At 39.1% G+C, this 16,627-nt stretch overlaps 1 protein-coding gene across 1 annotated transcript; it reads right to left on the bottom strand.

Annotated features, from left to right (window-relative positions):
• Nucleotides 1-93: 93 nt before the first annotated feature.
• On the bottom strand, nucleotides 94-12,835 carry LOC139713338 (transmembrane emp24 domain-containing protein 5-like). Its single transcript, XM_071625082.1, has 5 exons — nucleotides 12,633-12,835; nucleotides 11,093-11,190; nucleotides 10,478-10,547; nucleotides 7,087-7,206; nucleotides 94-1,142 (listed from the first exon to the last, which is right to left on the bottom strand). The coding sequence occupies exons 1-5, from the start codon at nucleotides 12,792-12,794 to the stop codon at nucleotides 924-926; spliced, it is 669 nt and encodes a 222-aa protein (XP_071481183.1). The 5' UTR covers nucleotides 12,795-12,835; the 3' UTR covers nucleotides 94-923.
• Nucleotides 12,836-16,627: the final 3,792 nt, after the last annotated feature.

Raw genomic sequence — 16,627 nt, forward strand, 5'->3', positions numbered from 1 at the left:
TCCTTCTGGTGATAACAAACTTGTTACATAACAAGATACATTCTTCAATGACGTTATGTTTAACACGTCTAAAATTGTGTTACTTCGCTAGTTACTTCCTTTTTCCTGCAACATTCGTCCTAAATTTTGTTAACTTGACGAGAATAGAGTTAATTCGTTTTGCAATTAAACTCTTCACATTTTTACAGTAGTCGGCAAATATTTGCACTTCACACATAAGTCAATCTATGGTGCTGGACCTTGATCGCTAACCTGTAATAACTCTGTTTTGTTCACAAAACAGTCCCCTCATGTTCAACCATGTCCGGCATCACACGAAGATGCTGTTTAAACCTTTGAAGTTGTTCGCTGAAAGAAAAGTCCTGGTGCACGAATGGACGTCACCCGCAGCTTCCAGTATGAGGGCGTATAATACAAGAAGTTCTTTCAGAATCTCAGCTAAAATCAGACAAGGTGATCGCTGCTGCATGGAACGAACTACTACATACTTTTAAACTCCAGGCAAGTGTGTGCTAATCTCCTATGTGCATCACCACAGTTCCGCACAATCCTTTCTATTCTACGAAAATTTTGGACATTGTCATTTTCTTTTTCTTTTTCTTTTTCATTTCTTTTCTTCTTTTTTCGGCTCAATGCTGGTATGCATATTTTCTCTCTTTCGTCATCTTCTTTTAATCATCAACGTGATGAGTGAAAAAAAGATCACTATCAAACAAACAAAAAATGAGATTCAAACAAAAAAAGCGAAAAGAGAAGAAAAGTATGATTGCTGTTGTTTCTTGTTTTCATTATATTTTTTATCGGAGACACAATTTGGACGTGCCTCGTGGTTTGTTTGTTTCAGGGCAGTCTGTCGATTTGGCTGTATAGCAGCGCGTTGGCTCCCAGGGCGCCGCGTCCATCGGGTGGCTTGCAGTGTTTTATCATGTCCTAACTTTGCCCGTGCCGCCGAACAGACTTCGAATCATGACAACCTGGATCAGAGCGGTCAACAGCATGACCACCGTGTTGACCACTGACCAGAAGCTGACCCGCTCGAAGTTGCGCTCGGCCAGATAGCGGTCCCGGAACTCAATGTTGCGCCACTGACGCTGGTGCTGCTGAGACTTCCGGAGGTTGTCGCTAACGATGTCCAGAGATGTCTGGGGAAAGAGACAAGACGTGAACTTGAACTTTGAACTTTATAAACTTCTTTTTTTTTCCTGTTGGGCTGCATGATGAGACAAGATGAGACTTGAGATGAAGCAAACAGAAATGAGTTACAAGTACTAGTGTAAAACGAGGAATTTTCGCGTGCATTTTAATTTCGCCAATTTCGCGAGCGCCGAAATTCGCGAAATTAAAATGCACGCGAAAGTTTTGGTCTACACTACATGCATTGAACGCCAGTGGCAATTCGCGAAAATTTCATGCCACGAAAAAGGCTGTCGGCTCCAATTCGCGAAAATTTCATGCCGCGAATATATCATGTTTTACAGTATTTAACCCCCTCCCCCCCCCCCCCCCCCCCCCAACTGTGAATTTGAACTTTGAAGTTGAACTTTATTTATTTCGGTCTATCCCTTGCCAAGCGTGATATCACAAAATCAATATCACAAAGTCTTACAAAAGTGAAAAGAACAACATATAAACAAGAGCGAATAAAACAAAAACAGAACCAAGGAAAGCAAGACCGGATGGCAGTCCTTCGTTACATTTTCTGAGAATTGTGTTGCAATTATGGTGTGCTCCTGGATTGTTTAGGGATTGCTCTACTCTTACCAGGATTGATGCAGCAGATACGTTGTGTAAAATTCTCAGTTTCTTCAATAAAAATGTTGCAAAACCTGAGCTCTCATTAAAAAAAGAAACAAAAGACACTAGACACTAGACACGTACGAACTACAAAATAAGCTCATGTCGTCAAATCGCAAATCACATGGTAAAATCGTATTACCTCATCAATGCGCTTGCTTTTTTATGCATTCCTGTATTTGAGCAGAGGTAAGCCAGCAAACAAGAAAACATGGCATCACCTGAACAGATCTTTTATTTCCTTTTATGCCATTGTGATATTATTGATGAATACTTCAGAAGCTGTCGTTCTTCTCTATTCTAGATCTGCTCTGCGATCACGATACAATAATTGTATGATACCTCAGGGTTTAATGACCAAAAAAAGAGAGAAAAAAAAAAAGAAGAAGAAAGGAAGTGGGCTGTATGAGATGGAAGGCTGGAAAGACACAAATCCAAACTGTGTTATGACCGCAGCGATGACAACAAAAGTTACGTTCAGACAGTGATTCTTAAGTTCAGGCCAAGTTAACTTCAAAGATAAGCTCGTAGTTAAGTATGGGGCGCCAAGTGTCACATAATTTTTTTTTTCGTAATTAAATGACTTTTCTTTTTTTAAATTGACAAATGACAATATCAGTTTCATCACCGAAATTGCTGATTTCGTGACGAATGAGGCCATGTGACACTTGGTGCCCCATAAGAGCTTATCCTCGCAGTTAAGGATCGCTGTCTGAACGTAACTGAAGTATGAGTTGTGAAGTGGGCACACATATTTTGGTTATAGCAGTCAGTCACGTTAGGTGATCCATTACCAAAATAATGCCACTGATACCAAGGCTCATAACACTGCACTCCCAGGTTATCTAGCTGAGAATTATATATGCGAGACAGAGGTCAAACATTGTATACTTTATCCACAATCATGTGCAAAGTTCATATGATAAATACATGTATTTCTTTTCTCATATTCATCTGTCATTATTCCCAAATTACTTACCACTAGCCTATTGTGCCTACGCAATGGTTTTCTCCACTTTTCTTTTGTTTCTCCCCCCCCCCCCCCCCATCTCTCTCTCTCTCTCTCTCTCTCTCTCTGTGGGGAGGGGTTGGGGGAAGACTAGTTATTCAAAGCTTAAGCTGAAAGCTTGAAATCTTGGAAACTTATAGAAAGGAAGAAGTCAGAAGAGTCTTGCGGGGACTCTAACTGACTTCAAAGCAACAAATTGGAAAGCGCACAGAACTGGGGTTTCACACTCATCTTGAAGTGGCTTTCACGTACAGAGTGAAAAATCATACGAAATTAATGACGAAGGTTGCATGAAAATAAGACTCAGGACAAAACTGGTGCTGTGCACAAGTGGAAGACAGCTGTGTCATTGTTCAACCCAGGAGGCTGCGTCGGCTCGAATGTTCATGTTGCAAATTAAAAGCTCGCTATAGTAACGGACCTGCACTGTTACATCCATTCCCAGAAGGACAGCTTTATACACAGGTACGGCTGCTGCTGTGCAGTTTTCAAATTCAGGAGTAGCCCGCCTTCTCGGGGAAGACAGAGATGATGGTAAGAAGGCTGCTGCACGTTTTTAGAATAGCAAGCCCACCATCATTCACAATTACACAGCCGGGAATACTTGTATTTCAGAAAACTTACGGGGGTGGAGGTGGGGAATACTTTTATGTTTGTTAAATGCATCTCATCAGGCAAGTATATTCCTGAATGGGGGTGGGGGTCGATTCTATATTGCTATTATTCTTCAAGAAGACACAAAAATGTTTGGTTTTTGCTCTTTATCTCGTTTGGATGAGGAGAGAGTCTTTAGATGTAGAGATTTATTATTTACAACTTGGCAAAAACATGCAAAATGTTGATTTGTATCACATTTTTACCATTTGACCTTTTTTTTTTTTTAAGATCTGGAATTCCGTTTGGTCTGTTTCAACGAAGCATTTATTTTACCTAAGCAAACATGAATTAAACGTAATTGTACTGCACTTCAAAAAAACAGCTCAGAAAGAAAATGTCATATGATTTGTGCTCCAAATTAAGTGGTCACTTTTGCATTTTCATTTCCTTCCACACCTCTGCAGCCGAGTGAAATAAATAAATAAAACAAAAAAAAGAAAAATAATAGATAAATAAAATCATCCATTGTAATCCTCAGTTAAGAAAAATGAAAAAAATAAAAAGGGTTTTAAAAAAGTTCCTTTTCATTGAGTGACCCCTACCATGTGAAATAATGGACCCATGTACGTGTACACATAAATCTGCCTACACACCACGCAATAAAAGAGGAAAAGTCTCAATGGCACTGCAAACAAAATTGATCTACCCCACTGATCCCTAGCCCCCATACCAGGACAGAGGTTGTGTAATAAGATTTATTCAGTGATCTACGTATACACACACAGCACGAAAGAGGATGAAACAGTCCAGACTACAAAGGTCAAAGGTCATACCATGATATCCTTTGGTGGGGGATGATGGGAAGGGTGACAAGGTAACAAAATGTAAGTACAGCTGTACGTGGCATAAGCTGGCAATGCACATCATTGAGATCTAATGTTTGATGATACTGTTTTATGGATTTTGACCCCCACACAGCAGTGAGCTGTCTAGTTGCAATCTAGTTGTTGTTTGTTTGTTTGTTTGTTTTTTGGGGGGCCCTTTCTGACTGCATTCCAATTTGAATGCCCCTGAGAAGCAATTAATTTCACAAGATAACCAATCAATAGCTCCAAATCACTTGAAAGGATGGAATGTTAAGAGTTCAAGACTGTGGTCCTGCTGTATGAGGTTAAATCTTTTTCTACCTTATTTTACCACACACACTTAACAATTAATTTGCATCCACTGTACATGTTGGTTTGTTTTTTGTTTTTTTTTCTTATTAACTTTAATATCAAACATGGTTGCAAGACACATATTTTTTTACACCGGAGTCACGATAGATATTATGAGTGTTAAACAATCAAACCAGAGATAAACATACATTGTAACACAAATTGATATCTAAAACCTGTGTAAAAGAGAGAGCATGCATCATTTCCCGAAACTACAATGTGTGTGTGTGTGTGTGTGTGTGTGTGTTCAAAGAAAGGAAAATATCCTTTGTTTTATTTTCTTTTTTACATGTTTTTTTGTTTTGTTTTTCCGTTTGTCTGTTTGAGGGAAGACTGGGGGAAAGACTAATGCATGATACAGAAGACCAAGGGCAATTACACACAAGCAGACAAGTAAACAAACCAATGTGATTATATTATGTATAATGCGAACATTGCAAGAGAATGTTGTACAGTGCACTTCCATTATAACAAACACCATTATAACAAAATTCCAGTTACAACAAAATCAAAATTCAGGCCCCAACATCGTTCTCCCTCTGTTATTTTATTGTTTACTTATTTGGTTTATAACAAAATGTCCATACAACAAAAGAAAACTGCCGGTCTTGAGGACTTCGTTATATAATGGGAGTCCACTGTACTGTATATAGGACACGGAAACACACACAAAAGAGAGTGCGTGATAGAAACAAAAGCAAGTGGCACATGTGCAAAGGCTTGGCCATTTTTTTTTTTTTTTTTCAAGTGGAGTATGATAATAGCCGGGTTCACAAGTACACCAATTAGCGGGATACAAATCTCGAGATTTGCATCGCGATCGGTATCTCGAGTATTTTGCTTGTGTGGACAGAAAAAAAACTCTAAAATTAGCGCGATAAGCATCGCGATGCTAATCCCAAGAAATCTTGCGCTAGTTCCTCAATTAGGGGGATAATTTGGTACGTGTGGACGCTCGCAAATTAGCGGGATACCGATCGCGATCGCTATCCCGCTAATTTGGTACGTGTGGACGCTCGCAAAAACACTCGAGATATGGATCGCGATCGTCATCCCGCTATTTTGTACGTGTGAACCCGGCTAATGAGAGCATACATGGATTCATCACTTTGCAATCTAATGATTTGTGTGCAAGTACCCTCATATCATGCATGTGTCCAAATATGGTGCGGTAGTACTCTTCGCTGACTTTTTGTCTCATGTCTTCCCCAGCATTTTGCTGAACAGTGAAAAAAAGGAAGAAAAAAAAAGACAAACACTTAGTAGAGAAGACAGTGGGGGAAAGGAAGAGCGAGGAAGAGAGAAAAATAGAAGAAGATATTAGAGAGTGAAAGATAGAGAGAAGGAAAAGTGTCATGGTATATCTATGCACTTTGATTGTGAGTCATGAAAACATGAATCTAGATTGGGAAAGGGAGAGAGGGAACCTCGTAAGCAGCGTACAGTGTATGTGTCAGAATTCTAAGGGCTGAAAATATGTACTACGGAAGAAAAACAGTATTCCCAGTTATGAACCTACAGAGGTTTTTTTTTTGTCTTTTTTGTCTTTTTTTTGTACAGAAAATAATGGAAAATACTGAAACATTTATGAGCCTGCAGAGTTTTTTTTTCTTTTATTTTCGAAAGGTTGGCAGCATAGGATTGGGTGTGTGTGTGTGTGTGTGTGGGGGGGGGGGGGTGGGGTGGTGGGGTGGTGGAGTAGGGGGTACAGTTCACCAAGATTTGATATGCTGCCATCTTTATTTTTCACCTTTCCTCAAACCCTGTCTTTCCTTGGCAATGAATTTTCTCTCAGTATGTTTCATGTGCCATACACACAACATAAAACTAAGTATAAAAATGATCTGGCAGTACATGAACTAAATAACCAAACAAATACAATATCGCAATACTTGTAGTTCTACATAATCATATCATGCGCATGTGTGCAAGTGCATTTGTGTGTGTACATTAACATGCAACACATTTTTCTCATGTATTTCATTATCATCGCTCTTTAATTATCAAATTTTATTCTTTTGTGAATGACAGCCAAACCCTTTGAGACAGTGAGATCATGAGCATATAATAATAGATACAGCCAAACTAAGTGCATAATGAAAGTGTAAAAAAGAGGGATTAAGTTTTTTGTTATTGTTGTTGTTTTTTTTCAACAGAGAATACAAAATTAGTTTTAAGTCCATCCCATGTATGGTGAGGCAGTGATAGTGTACAGTAGGGATAGGGTACACTTTGATGGAGGAGATTTTACAGGCCTGATGGGTGTAAAATCTCTCTGACTAGTGACCACGCCTTCAAGAAATGAAACTTCATGAAGTTTTGCTTCGTGTGTGGACGGACAGGCAAACATCAAGAAGAGTCATCAAAGCTAAACTTCAAGGAGTTTTGCCCAGGTGTAACTGTAGCTTTTTAGAGGAAAAGAGATTGAAATGAACACACAATGTATCAAAGTGTCCACTAGATACAAACCTGAATTTCTTCTAGACGTATTTCCATATCTTCGTCGGCAGCAACCACTCCATCCATCCACTTGGGTACGTCCACTCCGTCGTCGTCCTCATAGTCGAGCGCCAGATCGAAGTAGACGACCTGTGTGTGTGGGGGGGGGGGGGGGTGGTGGTGGGGGGGGGGGGAGGCAATCACATGAAGAAATGACAGAACCTGACTTCAGAGAACCATTGATGAATACAAACCTAAGTCTCGTCTATTGACCGATTCGGGTTCGTTGAGGGCAGCAGACATTTTACGGCACAGGGCGCAGCCATAGTGGGTGTATCAGCCGACCCCCCCTGCTCTCCCCCACCCCGGGGCAACATGTTTATCACGCACTTGTAACAAAGGTTCGCGCACTAAGCAAGCATTCGCGCACTCAGTACGAGACGCCTATTGGCTAAAGCAGTTTTTCATTCTGCGCGCGTGCTAATGTAGGGAGAGGGGTGGGGGAGTGCGGAGGGGGGGTCGGCTGATACACCCACTATGGCTGCGCCCATGCCAAAAATACACATAGCGCGTCACAGAATCGGTCAATAGGCATCGTATAACATTTTGTTGAGTGCATGGATAACTTCTGAATACCCTGTAAATGTGGACATGGCAGTATAGTAGCTACACTTTAGATGATGGTGTGAGATGTAAAGTGTAGTGAAACAACTTGTGCTTTTTGTGTGTGTGTGTTTTTTTTTTTTTGTAATAGCGCTGTACAAATGTAGCAATTTCATTGTTTTCTTTTGTATTGCAACATGTTGTACCATTATGTAATGTACATGTATTGTATTGTATAGTATTAAACACAGCCCTTCTCTACGAACACATACTATATAATGTGAGCAATCAAGTTGAGAAATCAGTCAAAGAAAAAAAAATGCAAACAATAGCTTCCTTGGTCTACAAAATAAGGGAACTACAAAAATGTACATACACAACAGTTGGCCCAGTGAGTTACAGCATATATGATGTATTTAGTAACATACTGAAGGTTTTTTTCTCCTTTTTTTTTGAGAGAGAGGGGGTCATGAGAGTGGAGAAATTACAGTATATTATTGATGAGTTTCTTGTTCATAGGCAATCAATTCTACTCCATTCACACGTAAACATTCAGCAACAGGTGCATCTATTGATTTATGCAACAAAAAAAAAACTGTGTAGATAAAAAAAGTGAATTTATATTACTACATGTAAAAGACTTGTCACTCTTAATTCAAAATGAGTGGGAGCAACACAGCTCAGTCAGTAGCATTTTATAATCATCTGCCTTGCGATCAAATGGCTAAGGTTCAATCCCAGCAAATTTTGCTACTATGAAAAGCAATGTTACATTATGTGTTAAATGATGTCGCCCCCTCTTGTTCCCTCATACAGGACATGAAACGGAGGTCCTGTGTGTGAGAGAGTCACGACTCATCTGCATAAATATCAGACTTCATTCATTCATTGCAAAAGAGCAGAATGTGAATGCGGTTAGTCAGTTGTCTGCCTGAAACATCAACGGAAAGAAAAGAAGAAACATTTCTACATCATGATGAAGCCGGAGCTGAGCTCCAGATACAGACAGCAGGGATGCATGTACACTGCAGGAAGAGACACAAACAACAAACTCTATCATAATGTACATGATCAACTCTAGGCCAACAAAAAAATACAAGTGACTGGAAATGTACTACTCCACATAAAATTAGACAGACGTTTATTCAGTACCAACTTGAGACACCTTGAACAGCCGCATTTGTTTCACGATAGTGCACAAGTATACACTTGTGGCTAGCCTACTGAATGTATTAACTACAAATCAATGATAGGGAACTGGTTTCAAAGAGAGAGAGAGAGAGAGAGATACTACAACACTACAACACAGGTTATTTCACACTTTCATAAATACCACATGCTGAAATACAGTACGATTAGACTTGTAGCCAGCTGGTTTGGCAGATCTAAGCATAGCTTTGGGATAAATTATGCATGCAGAAATGAACGGCCAATGATGCATGGGAAAGGCCCAGCTGTTCCCTTTTCCCATCACCCACCCCCCTGGGCAAACATCCCGACTGCCACGGAGCACTATTGACTCTTTATTCTCAACAAAGATTAAGAGACTGCAGCAAACAAAGATTAAGTAAACAGAATCATTGCTGAACATCTGGAAGCTACTTCAGCAGTCGCGAACAGTGATTTCAACAGTCACTGCTTACTGACATGCACTACTGGTCCATATTCCAAATGCATGTCCATAAAAGTACTTGATTATGAACTATCTTCTGATACAAATCACTTTTCTTAGTCTGCATTTCTCAACCTTTCACACAAACAGTATTGCCATGGTTTGTATTGTTAATGAACAAAGGGATGTCCTTGATTAAAAGTTACTTTTTGTATCTTGAATTGTTACATTATACAAGTTTTGTATTTTTGTTGCAGGACCCCCAGAGTAATCGTGTCTAAACCACAAAATTTATCTTCCCTGGGTAATTTTATAATGTTAAATAGACAAATTTATAAATTAGTTCATTAAATAAAAAAAAAAACAGAAAGATAATTCAATAAATAAATCTAAAATACACATACTGGTGACACTTCTCTGATGGCTTGTTCAGCCAATCAAAATCTCCAATATGAAATGTTTGTATTCAAAAAGAGAAATGTAGTGGCCTGCACCAAATAACAACTGTGTTGGGCAACCAGTCTTAAACATACGTTTCCATTTTGGAGATCCAATGGAGCAACTAATGGATTGTTATGTTTCCTGTGTTGCGCACCACTTCATTTCTTTTTGGGAAAGCAACATTTCAGATTGAAAGATCTATGTTAGTTGGCAGATTGGGACACCAAAGAAAAGAGTTAGTGTCTAGCCCCGACAGCATCAACACGTATGGGGGGTGTTTCACACAAAAAAAAAGAAAAAAAAAAGCAAAGTCAATCTTAGAATTTTAGATTATTGTAAAATCATGGTATGATACTGGCTTCCATGTCATTTGATCAGCCTTTCAGCATCTACTTCAAACTGTTATTGATATAAATTTACAAAGGAAATAGAAGCATTTTTTTTCCTTTTATTACAATATGTAGATGATAAAGTACAGCTGTATAATCTAGCTGCATGAATGAAAAAGAAAAAAAAAGTCTTTAAAATTTTCATTTACATAAGGAAATCAAAACAACACTGAAGACACTGTAGTATACTATAAACTTACATTTTTAAGTTAACTCGTTCCGCATAATATATAGACACTTGTGAGAGTATACTCAGGACTCATTCCTCAATAGGTTAAGTTTCTTAGTGAAACACCCTCCTGGTGAAACAGTTTACAGGGCATAATGACTGACTGGACTGAGTGCATTTATTGGAGAAAGAAATGACATGGCTTACTTTATCTGACATTCTGCTGAAAGAGTTGTCAAAGCAAAAGAGGTAGTCCCCTGTTTCTTGGAGATGAAATCTGGAGAAATCAGGAAACAAAACAACACGTATAAGTTGCGATTTTAACAAATTTTATTGGTAGAGAGAGACAAAGTGAAGAAACTCACATCTGAACGAATAGTTTACTAGACAACATCAAAAAATAATTAAAAAAAGGATAAAATATAGAGAAAGATGATTGGCTTCCCATAGAGTCATCATTCAGTCTGGGTTATACATTCTGAAAGAGGGTTCCTAACTGTTCATCACAAAAGTGTCTCAATTCAAAAGTTTATCATGCTGCAGTATAATCTTGACAATTCTATATACATTGCAAAAGTTTATCTTCTAATATTCATATGCACCACAAGATACATGGTATGGAGCTTTCACTCTGCCACTATCAAAGGTAAAACAAACAAAAAAAAAAACTGTTTATGTAGGTACTGTAAATGTGTAAAGAAACACATGTTGAAAAAAAAATGGTAGAAACCTGTTCACGTTTACAAAGTAGAATCTATTCAAAGGAAACCTGCTTCCCCTCAATAGCATTGAAATGATTGAAATCATTCTGTCAACGCTTACGAATATATTCCGTCTGGTTTTCTTGCTTCCGTTGCCAGGGCTTTATTTGTTGGCGACCGCAAAATGAAATTGATATCCAAATCTCCTCCTTCGAGCACCTGAAATAGAGAGCAAGAAGAAAGCTGCGTTGCTATTTAAGAACAAATTTAATTAACAAACTACAGACACAAAAATGATGTGCCGCTAGTCGAAAACTGCATAAATTCATTAAAAGTGGCACAGAAAATAGCGCCACTTTGAGCAATAAATCTATAAACTTGATGTAAGAAGATCCAACTAAACTAATAATCTAAATCAATGTGGACAGAATCACAAACTATGCGTATTAAAGATTCGGTTGTGCAGTAGAGGTGCCACAGGCTTCACTAACTGTCTTATTCTCCACAAAATAAATGACAAGTTAGCCGTCAACATCTCTTGACACACATGGCCATGCCCTACACAAACACTAGAAATTATCATCCATTTGATAAGAAGAAGTTCAATACCCGCATGGTAACCCCGGGCCAGGGCGCTCCTTGTGCAGAGGTATTGTATACAATGTATACTTGGGTGACCCGCACCTCGTCATAGTTAATGTTTGCGCATATTTGAATCACATTTCGCCACTGAAATTCTTTGAAACCCAACTCACATACAGGAAAAATGCTGAAAATTCCAATGGAATCACAAGCTCACTGATCGATATCGAAAATTTGCTGCTATCGTCGTCAAACGCGAACGATGCGAAAAAGTTGCGCGCTAAGGAAGGGGGCCGCAACTCGTCACCCGCGCTCCTATAGACAAAGCACGTGAAAGACGTGTGCGGGTGACCATGATGCTCCCATAGACATAAACGTAAAAGATGCGTGAGGGGACAGACAGAGGTGGTACTTATGTTGTATAACACGTATTCCGATTAAATTTCAGATTTTCGCGAAAAACTGTTCGGTTTTCACCTCAATTTGCTTGGGTGTGGTAGCCCTGCCAAGTTTCAAGCGTACTGAACACAGTCCCGGGCATAAATTTTTGTTTAGTGTGCTTATTTTTAAGCGGGATGACGGTATCCGGTATTCGGGCCCCTGACGAGGTGCGGGCACCTCACTATACACCGACACCTGAACGCTTTGCGTATGGGCTGGTCGCAGTTACCCGCACGGTACAGTACATTTACTAGAATCTATGTACATTAACAGCTATTAATAAAGACTGTTGTAGACCTTATACTACCTAGGACTAGGTAGGAGACCTAAGGTAATTGTTAGGCTAGTTTTCAGTAATTTATTATACCAGCTACAGTACAAATCTTGTTAAATCAATAAATGTTGATTTGCATAATCTTCAACTCATGATATACTGTAGCTTGTTCTTCTTTTATTCTCCCTTTAACCAGAAACAATTGTCACTGATTACGAAGATCTGATCGATCCTTACTAGGTGGCTACTAGGTCTAACGTTAGAGTCCATAGACTATTTTTTAATACATTTTTTGTACCACATGCAACGCCCCTTTCACCAACATTGAATCGAATATATCGGACTGATATAAAAAAGCATTCACCTGAAACTCGAATTCCAAATTGAAATCTTGCTTCATTGCTTGATGAAAACATTCCCTCTTGCCTGGTGGCACGACGACTGTCATGTCATGCATGATCCCTAATGAAATTTCGATTAAAATGGCGGTGATAAAGTAACTGAAAAATAGTCGTAAATGATCCATTTTGGAAGAGTATCTGTGGCAGGAAGTCCACCGCGCCGGTATGTGTGTGTGTACGGTGTAATACTACTACTAGTTGATGTGTGTACGCGTTGTCCAATGAAGAAGCTACACAACACACACACACACGCTCTTCCTGTAGCCTTCTTACAGTCGTTTCACCCAGTTCGACTAGCCGACTGCATACATTTTTGTTGTAAACGCCAACGATGTTTGGTTCTGGATAATTATGGCGATTTGATTACTAGTAATGTTTCACGTTATGGGAAAATTACAGAATACCGGTTTTGCGTTATATAAATTAGCATATTGGTGCGTATAAGAGCCGCCGGAGGCGGGGCCGAAGGCCCCGCCTCCGGCGGCTCTCCCTTAGAGATGAATTTCAGCCCGAAGGGCTGAAATTCGTCTTTCCCGTCGTCTGGGGCCCCCAAAAAGCTCGGGAACGGAACGGCCGTCAAAAAGTAAGTTGACCACACAATTTTTATGAAAATTGAGTGGTTTCGGAGGAAAACTGCTCTAAATCAAGATAACTCGAGTAAATCGTCCATAAAGAAAATTGAGCCGATTTTGACGGAACTATTTTAAACGTGATGACGTCATCACAGTTGGCAGCTCTTCCTTTCACTCTTTTCGACACAAGTCATTCACGATCAATCACACTACACACTAGTTTGGCAAGGCAGCGCGTATACGCGTATTGTCAAGAGACATGTGCGCACTCAACTGCTATACGTATTGTACACTGTGCTAGTAAACATGCGCGCGTTCTGCAGACTCAATACGCGCTACCACTGCACACGTACGCATCATAAGCTGGTGTGTGTAGGTACTGTTGTACGACTGCATAGAGTCAACATGGTGGGCTGTCAAGAGCACCCACACAGTGCGTAAGCTCTACTGTAAGCCAGCACCAGCAATTAGATAAGTGATTGTTTTCTAGTCTCACCTAAATTGCTATCGATTTCTAGGATACGGACTATTCTCAACTCCTAAAAACGTGAGTATTCATCGTAAATTCGGGTAAATTTTAACGGCTAATCTAGACTAGCACCGTCAGGATCTAGAACTACATTATTCGGGGGACACCCCCGAAACCCCCGAGAACAACGTAAGATACCACACTTCTCATCGCACAGAGCAAAGAAAACACACGTAAACAAATGCAATCGTCGACAGCCGAATCACGGACCGTATCGCAGATCGGATTAATATTTCAGATGGTTGCTATCGGCAAGCGTAATTACGCTCTATTCAGAGCGATTTGCGCTCTCCGTGATTGGCTGCCGGTATTCTGTAATTTATTTTTGTTGTTGACATTGCTGCTGTTCGAAACAGTGATATAATCATAGCTGGTTCTTTAGTAGAATTGAACTTTCGATGGTTTCTCATTTTCTTTAACAACAACTTCTATTGTGCTATCAACTGTCCGTGCTAATATCACTGATTGATTGTTAGAAGGTATAGAAACAGATATGTTGTTTTGTTTTGCTTTGCTTTTCTGCTCACGGACAGCAATACATTTCACAAATCGCACTATCTGTACGTTCTAGGGCTCACACGGGTAAATAATTCCCCATAGAGACGTGTGTTAAAATTCAAATTTCAAAAAATTCTGTAAAATAGCTGGGAGAAATGAGGTGTTTCATCTTCACTAACCTGAATAAGGGAGATATTACCTTTCATCCATCAGATTTCCAGGGTGGGTTTTTCGGCTCTAATTCTGTCCAGGGGTCCGCAAAGCCAGACTACGAGTTCTTGTCACTCAAAAAATCACCTATTTTCCGTACACGTACCCAATGAAATATAGTCCCCTCAAATTCCATCAGAAAAGCTTTCATCTTCCAACCAAAATGCAGTTTGTAGAGGAATTCATACTCAATATCTACAGCTATTCAGTTTTTTGCCAAACTACATCATTGATTTTTAATTAATTTTTTTTCTTCATTTATTTTGGTATCTTTGGTACGAATTTGTGAAGGGGTCTGGGACAGTCCATTTTATTTACAGGTGTGAGCCCTCTACATGATGTGAAATCTATCATGTATTCAGTAGAGACCTATAGGTCATATTCAGTGGGTGTAATTTGCACCACCATAATGTATTCATAGAACTTAGGCTTAAAAGGGGAAGATGTGTCACTCTTTGACAGAGCATGTTACGTCTCTCTTGATTTATTTATTTCTTGGACTAATTCAATTTTCACTTCTTCTTTTTTTACTCTTTCATTGAATTTCATTTCATTCATCCCGCCCTTTACCTTTTAAATTGTTAATTCTATGCATTATTTAGTTGCTGTTGATCAAGTTGATATAATGTAAGTAGGCCTACATGAATACTCCCTATATTATGGTGTATTGTCTGATGAAATGCGCTTGTCAATCAACATATCAGAGGGACTACGACCTATCATAACTGCATAAAATCGATAACAATCGGTCGTGTTTTTTTTTTTTTTCTCGAGCATCGAATTCTACAGTTGTTTAGAAGCACTGTGGTCCAGACAGGCTGTAGACTTTCAAAGCAATTAAAGGTATATTTTACCATTTGCAGATGAAACAAAAATCCAGCGTTTGTGCTTTATAGTTCTGAAATGTGAGTTAGGGATAGAAATAACCACTGTAAAAACTTGAATCCATATAATCGATATTAAGTATATTGAAATAGACAAAAATAATGTGAACAATAGTTATAATAAAAAATGTTTTCGGACTAATTAACCATCCTACAGTAATGGTTTAATGAGAAAAGTACTGATATCTCCTTATATTTTAGGCTTTATTGTGAAAATGTTATATACATGGTAGGGTGTTTTGTGATACAACAGACCTACACATATGCATTAATGTGATATCTTGAACATTTTTTTTTAATTACTGCTCCCAAAGGTAATCAGGACCTTTAAGGGCGAATGTATACTACGCCCTCACGACCCATAATCCTGATAATGACCAGCATTTCATTCCTGAGTCATAGATTTACAATGTTGTCTGTCATCATACCGTCCCCTCTGGTAAGATAGAAAACACTCTGTCCCTCGGATAAGACATAAAATGGAGGTGTGTGGGGCCGGGAAATGTGCGAACTCCGTGAAATGTGCAAACGACGGGAAAAGTGCAAACGCTCAGTCTTGCCGGAAAATGTGCAAATGCCGCCGGGTATAATGTGGAAACCATATTCACTTCATTAATCTATCATTGTGTACTAGTATGTAGAGATGGAAGATAAACTATCAAAACTGTGCTTGAAACACATTACGCTTTTGATTTACAGTCAAACCTGTCATAGCGACCTCCTGTCTATAGCGACCACCTGACTATAACAACCACTAAAAAACAATATTTTATCCCAGAGAAAAAAGCATAATAAATAGCAGTCCCCTGTTTATAACGGCCACTTTTGTTTTTCGTCTCCCTTGGAGTGACCGCCATAGACAGGTTTGACCGTATATTAAAACCTATCTTCGAGCAACTTACTGTCTGCAGCGGCCACCTGCCCTACATTATATTATGAAGAGTTTGTTCGCAAAAAAAAAAAAAAAAAAAAAAAAAAAAACCGATAAGTCCATATTTGCCAAAATGGAGATATTTGCGATTATAGATTGTAGTGACAGATATATCATTTAAGTGTACGTAGCTGCATGGGCTATCCAGCCGGGTTTTCATATAAAAAATCAAGCAAGCAAACAAACAAACAAACAAACAAGTAAGCAAACAAATACACAAACATCACTGATTTTAAACACCAGGAAAACTAAAGAGATGATTTTTGATTTTGGTAAAACTGGTAAAGACAATCACGACATGATTTCCATTGGGGGAGATACCATAGAGCAGGTG

This window comes from Diadema antillarum, unplaced genomic scaffold (assembly GCF_040938485.1).
Source record: "Diadema antillarum isolate AM-2024a unplaced genomic scaffold, OU_Dant_1.0 seq00001949_RagTag, whole genome shotgun sequence".
NCBI classification, from domain to species: domain Eukaryota; kingdom Metazoa; phylum Echinodermata; class Echinoidea; order Diadematoida; family Diadematidae; genus Diadema; species Diadema antillarum.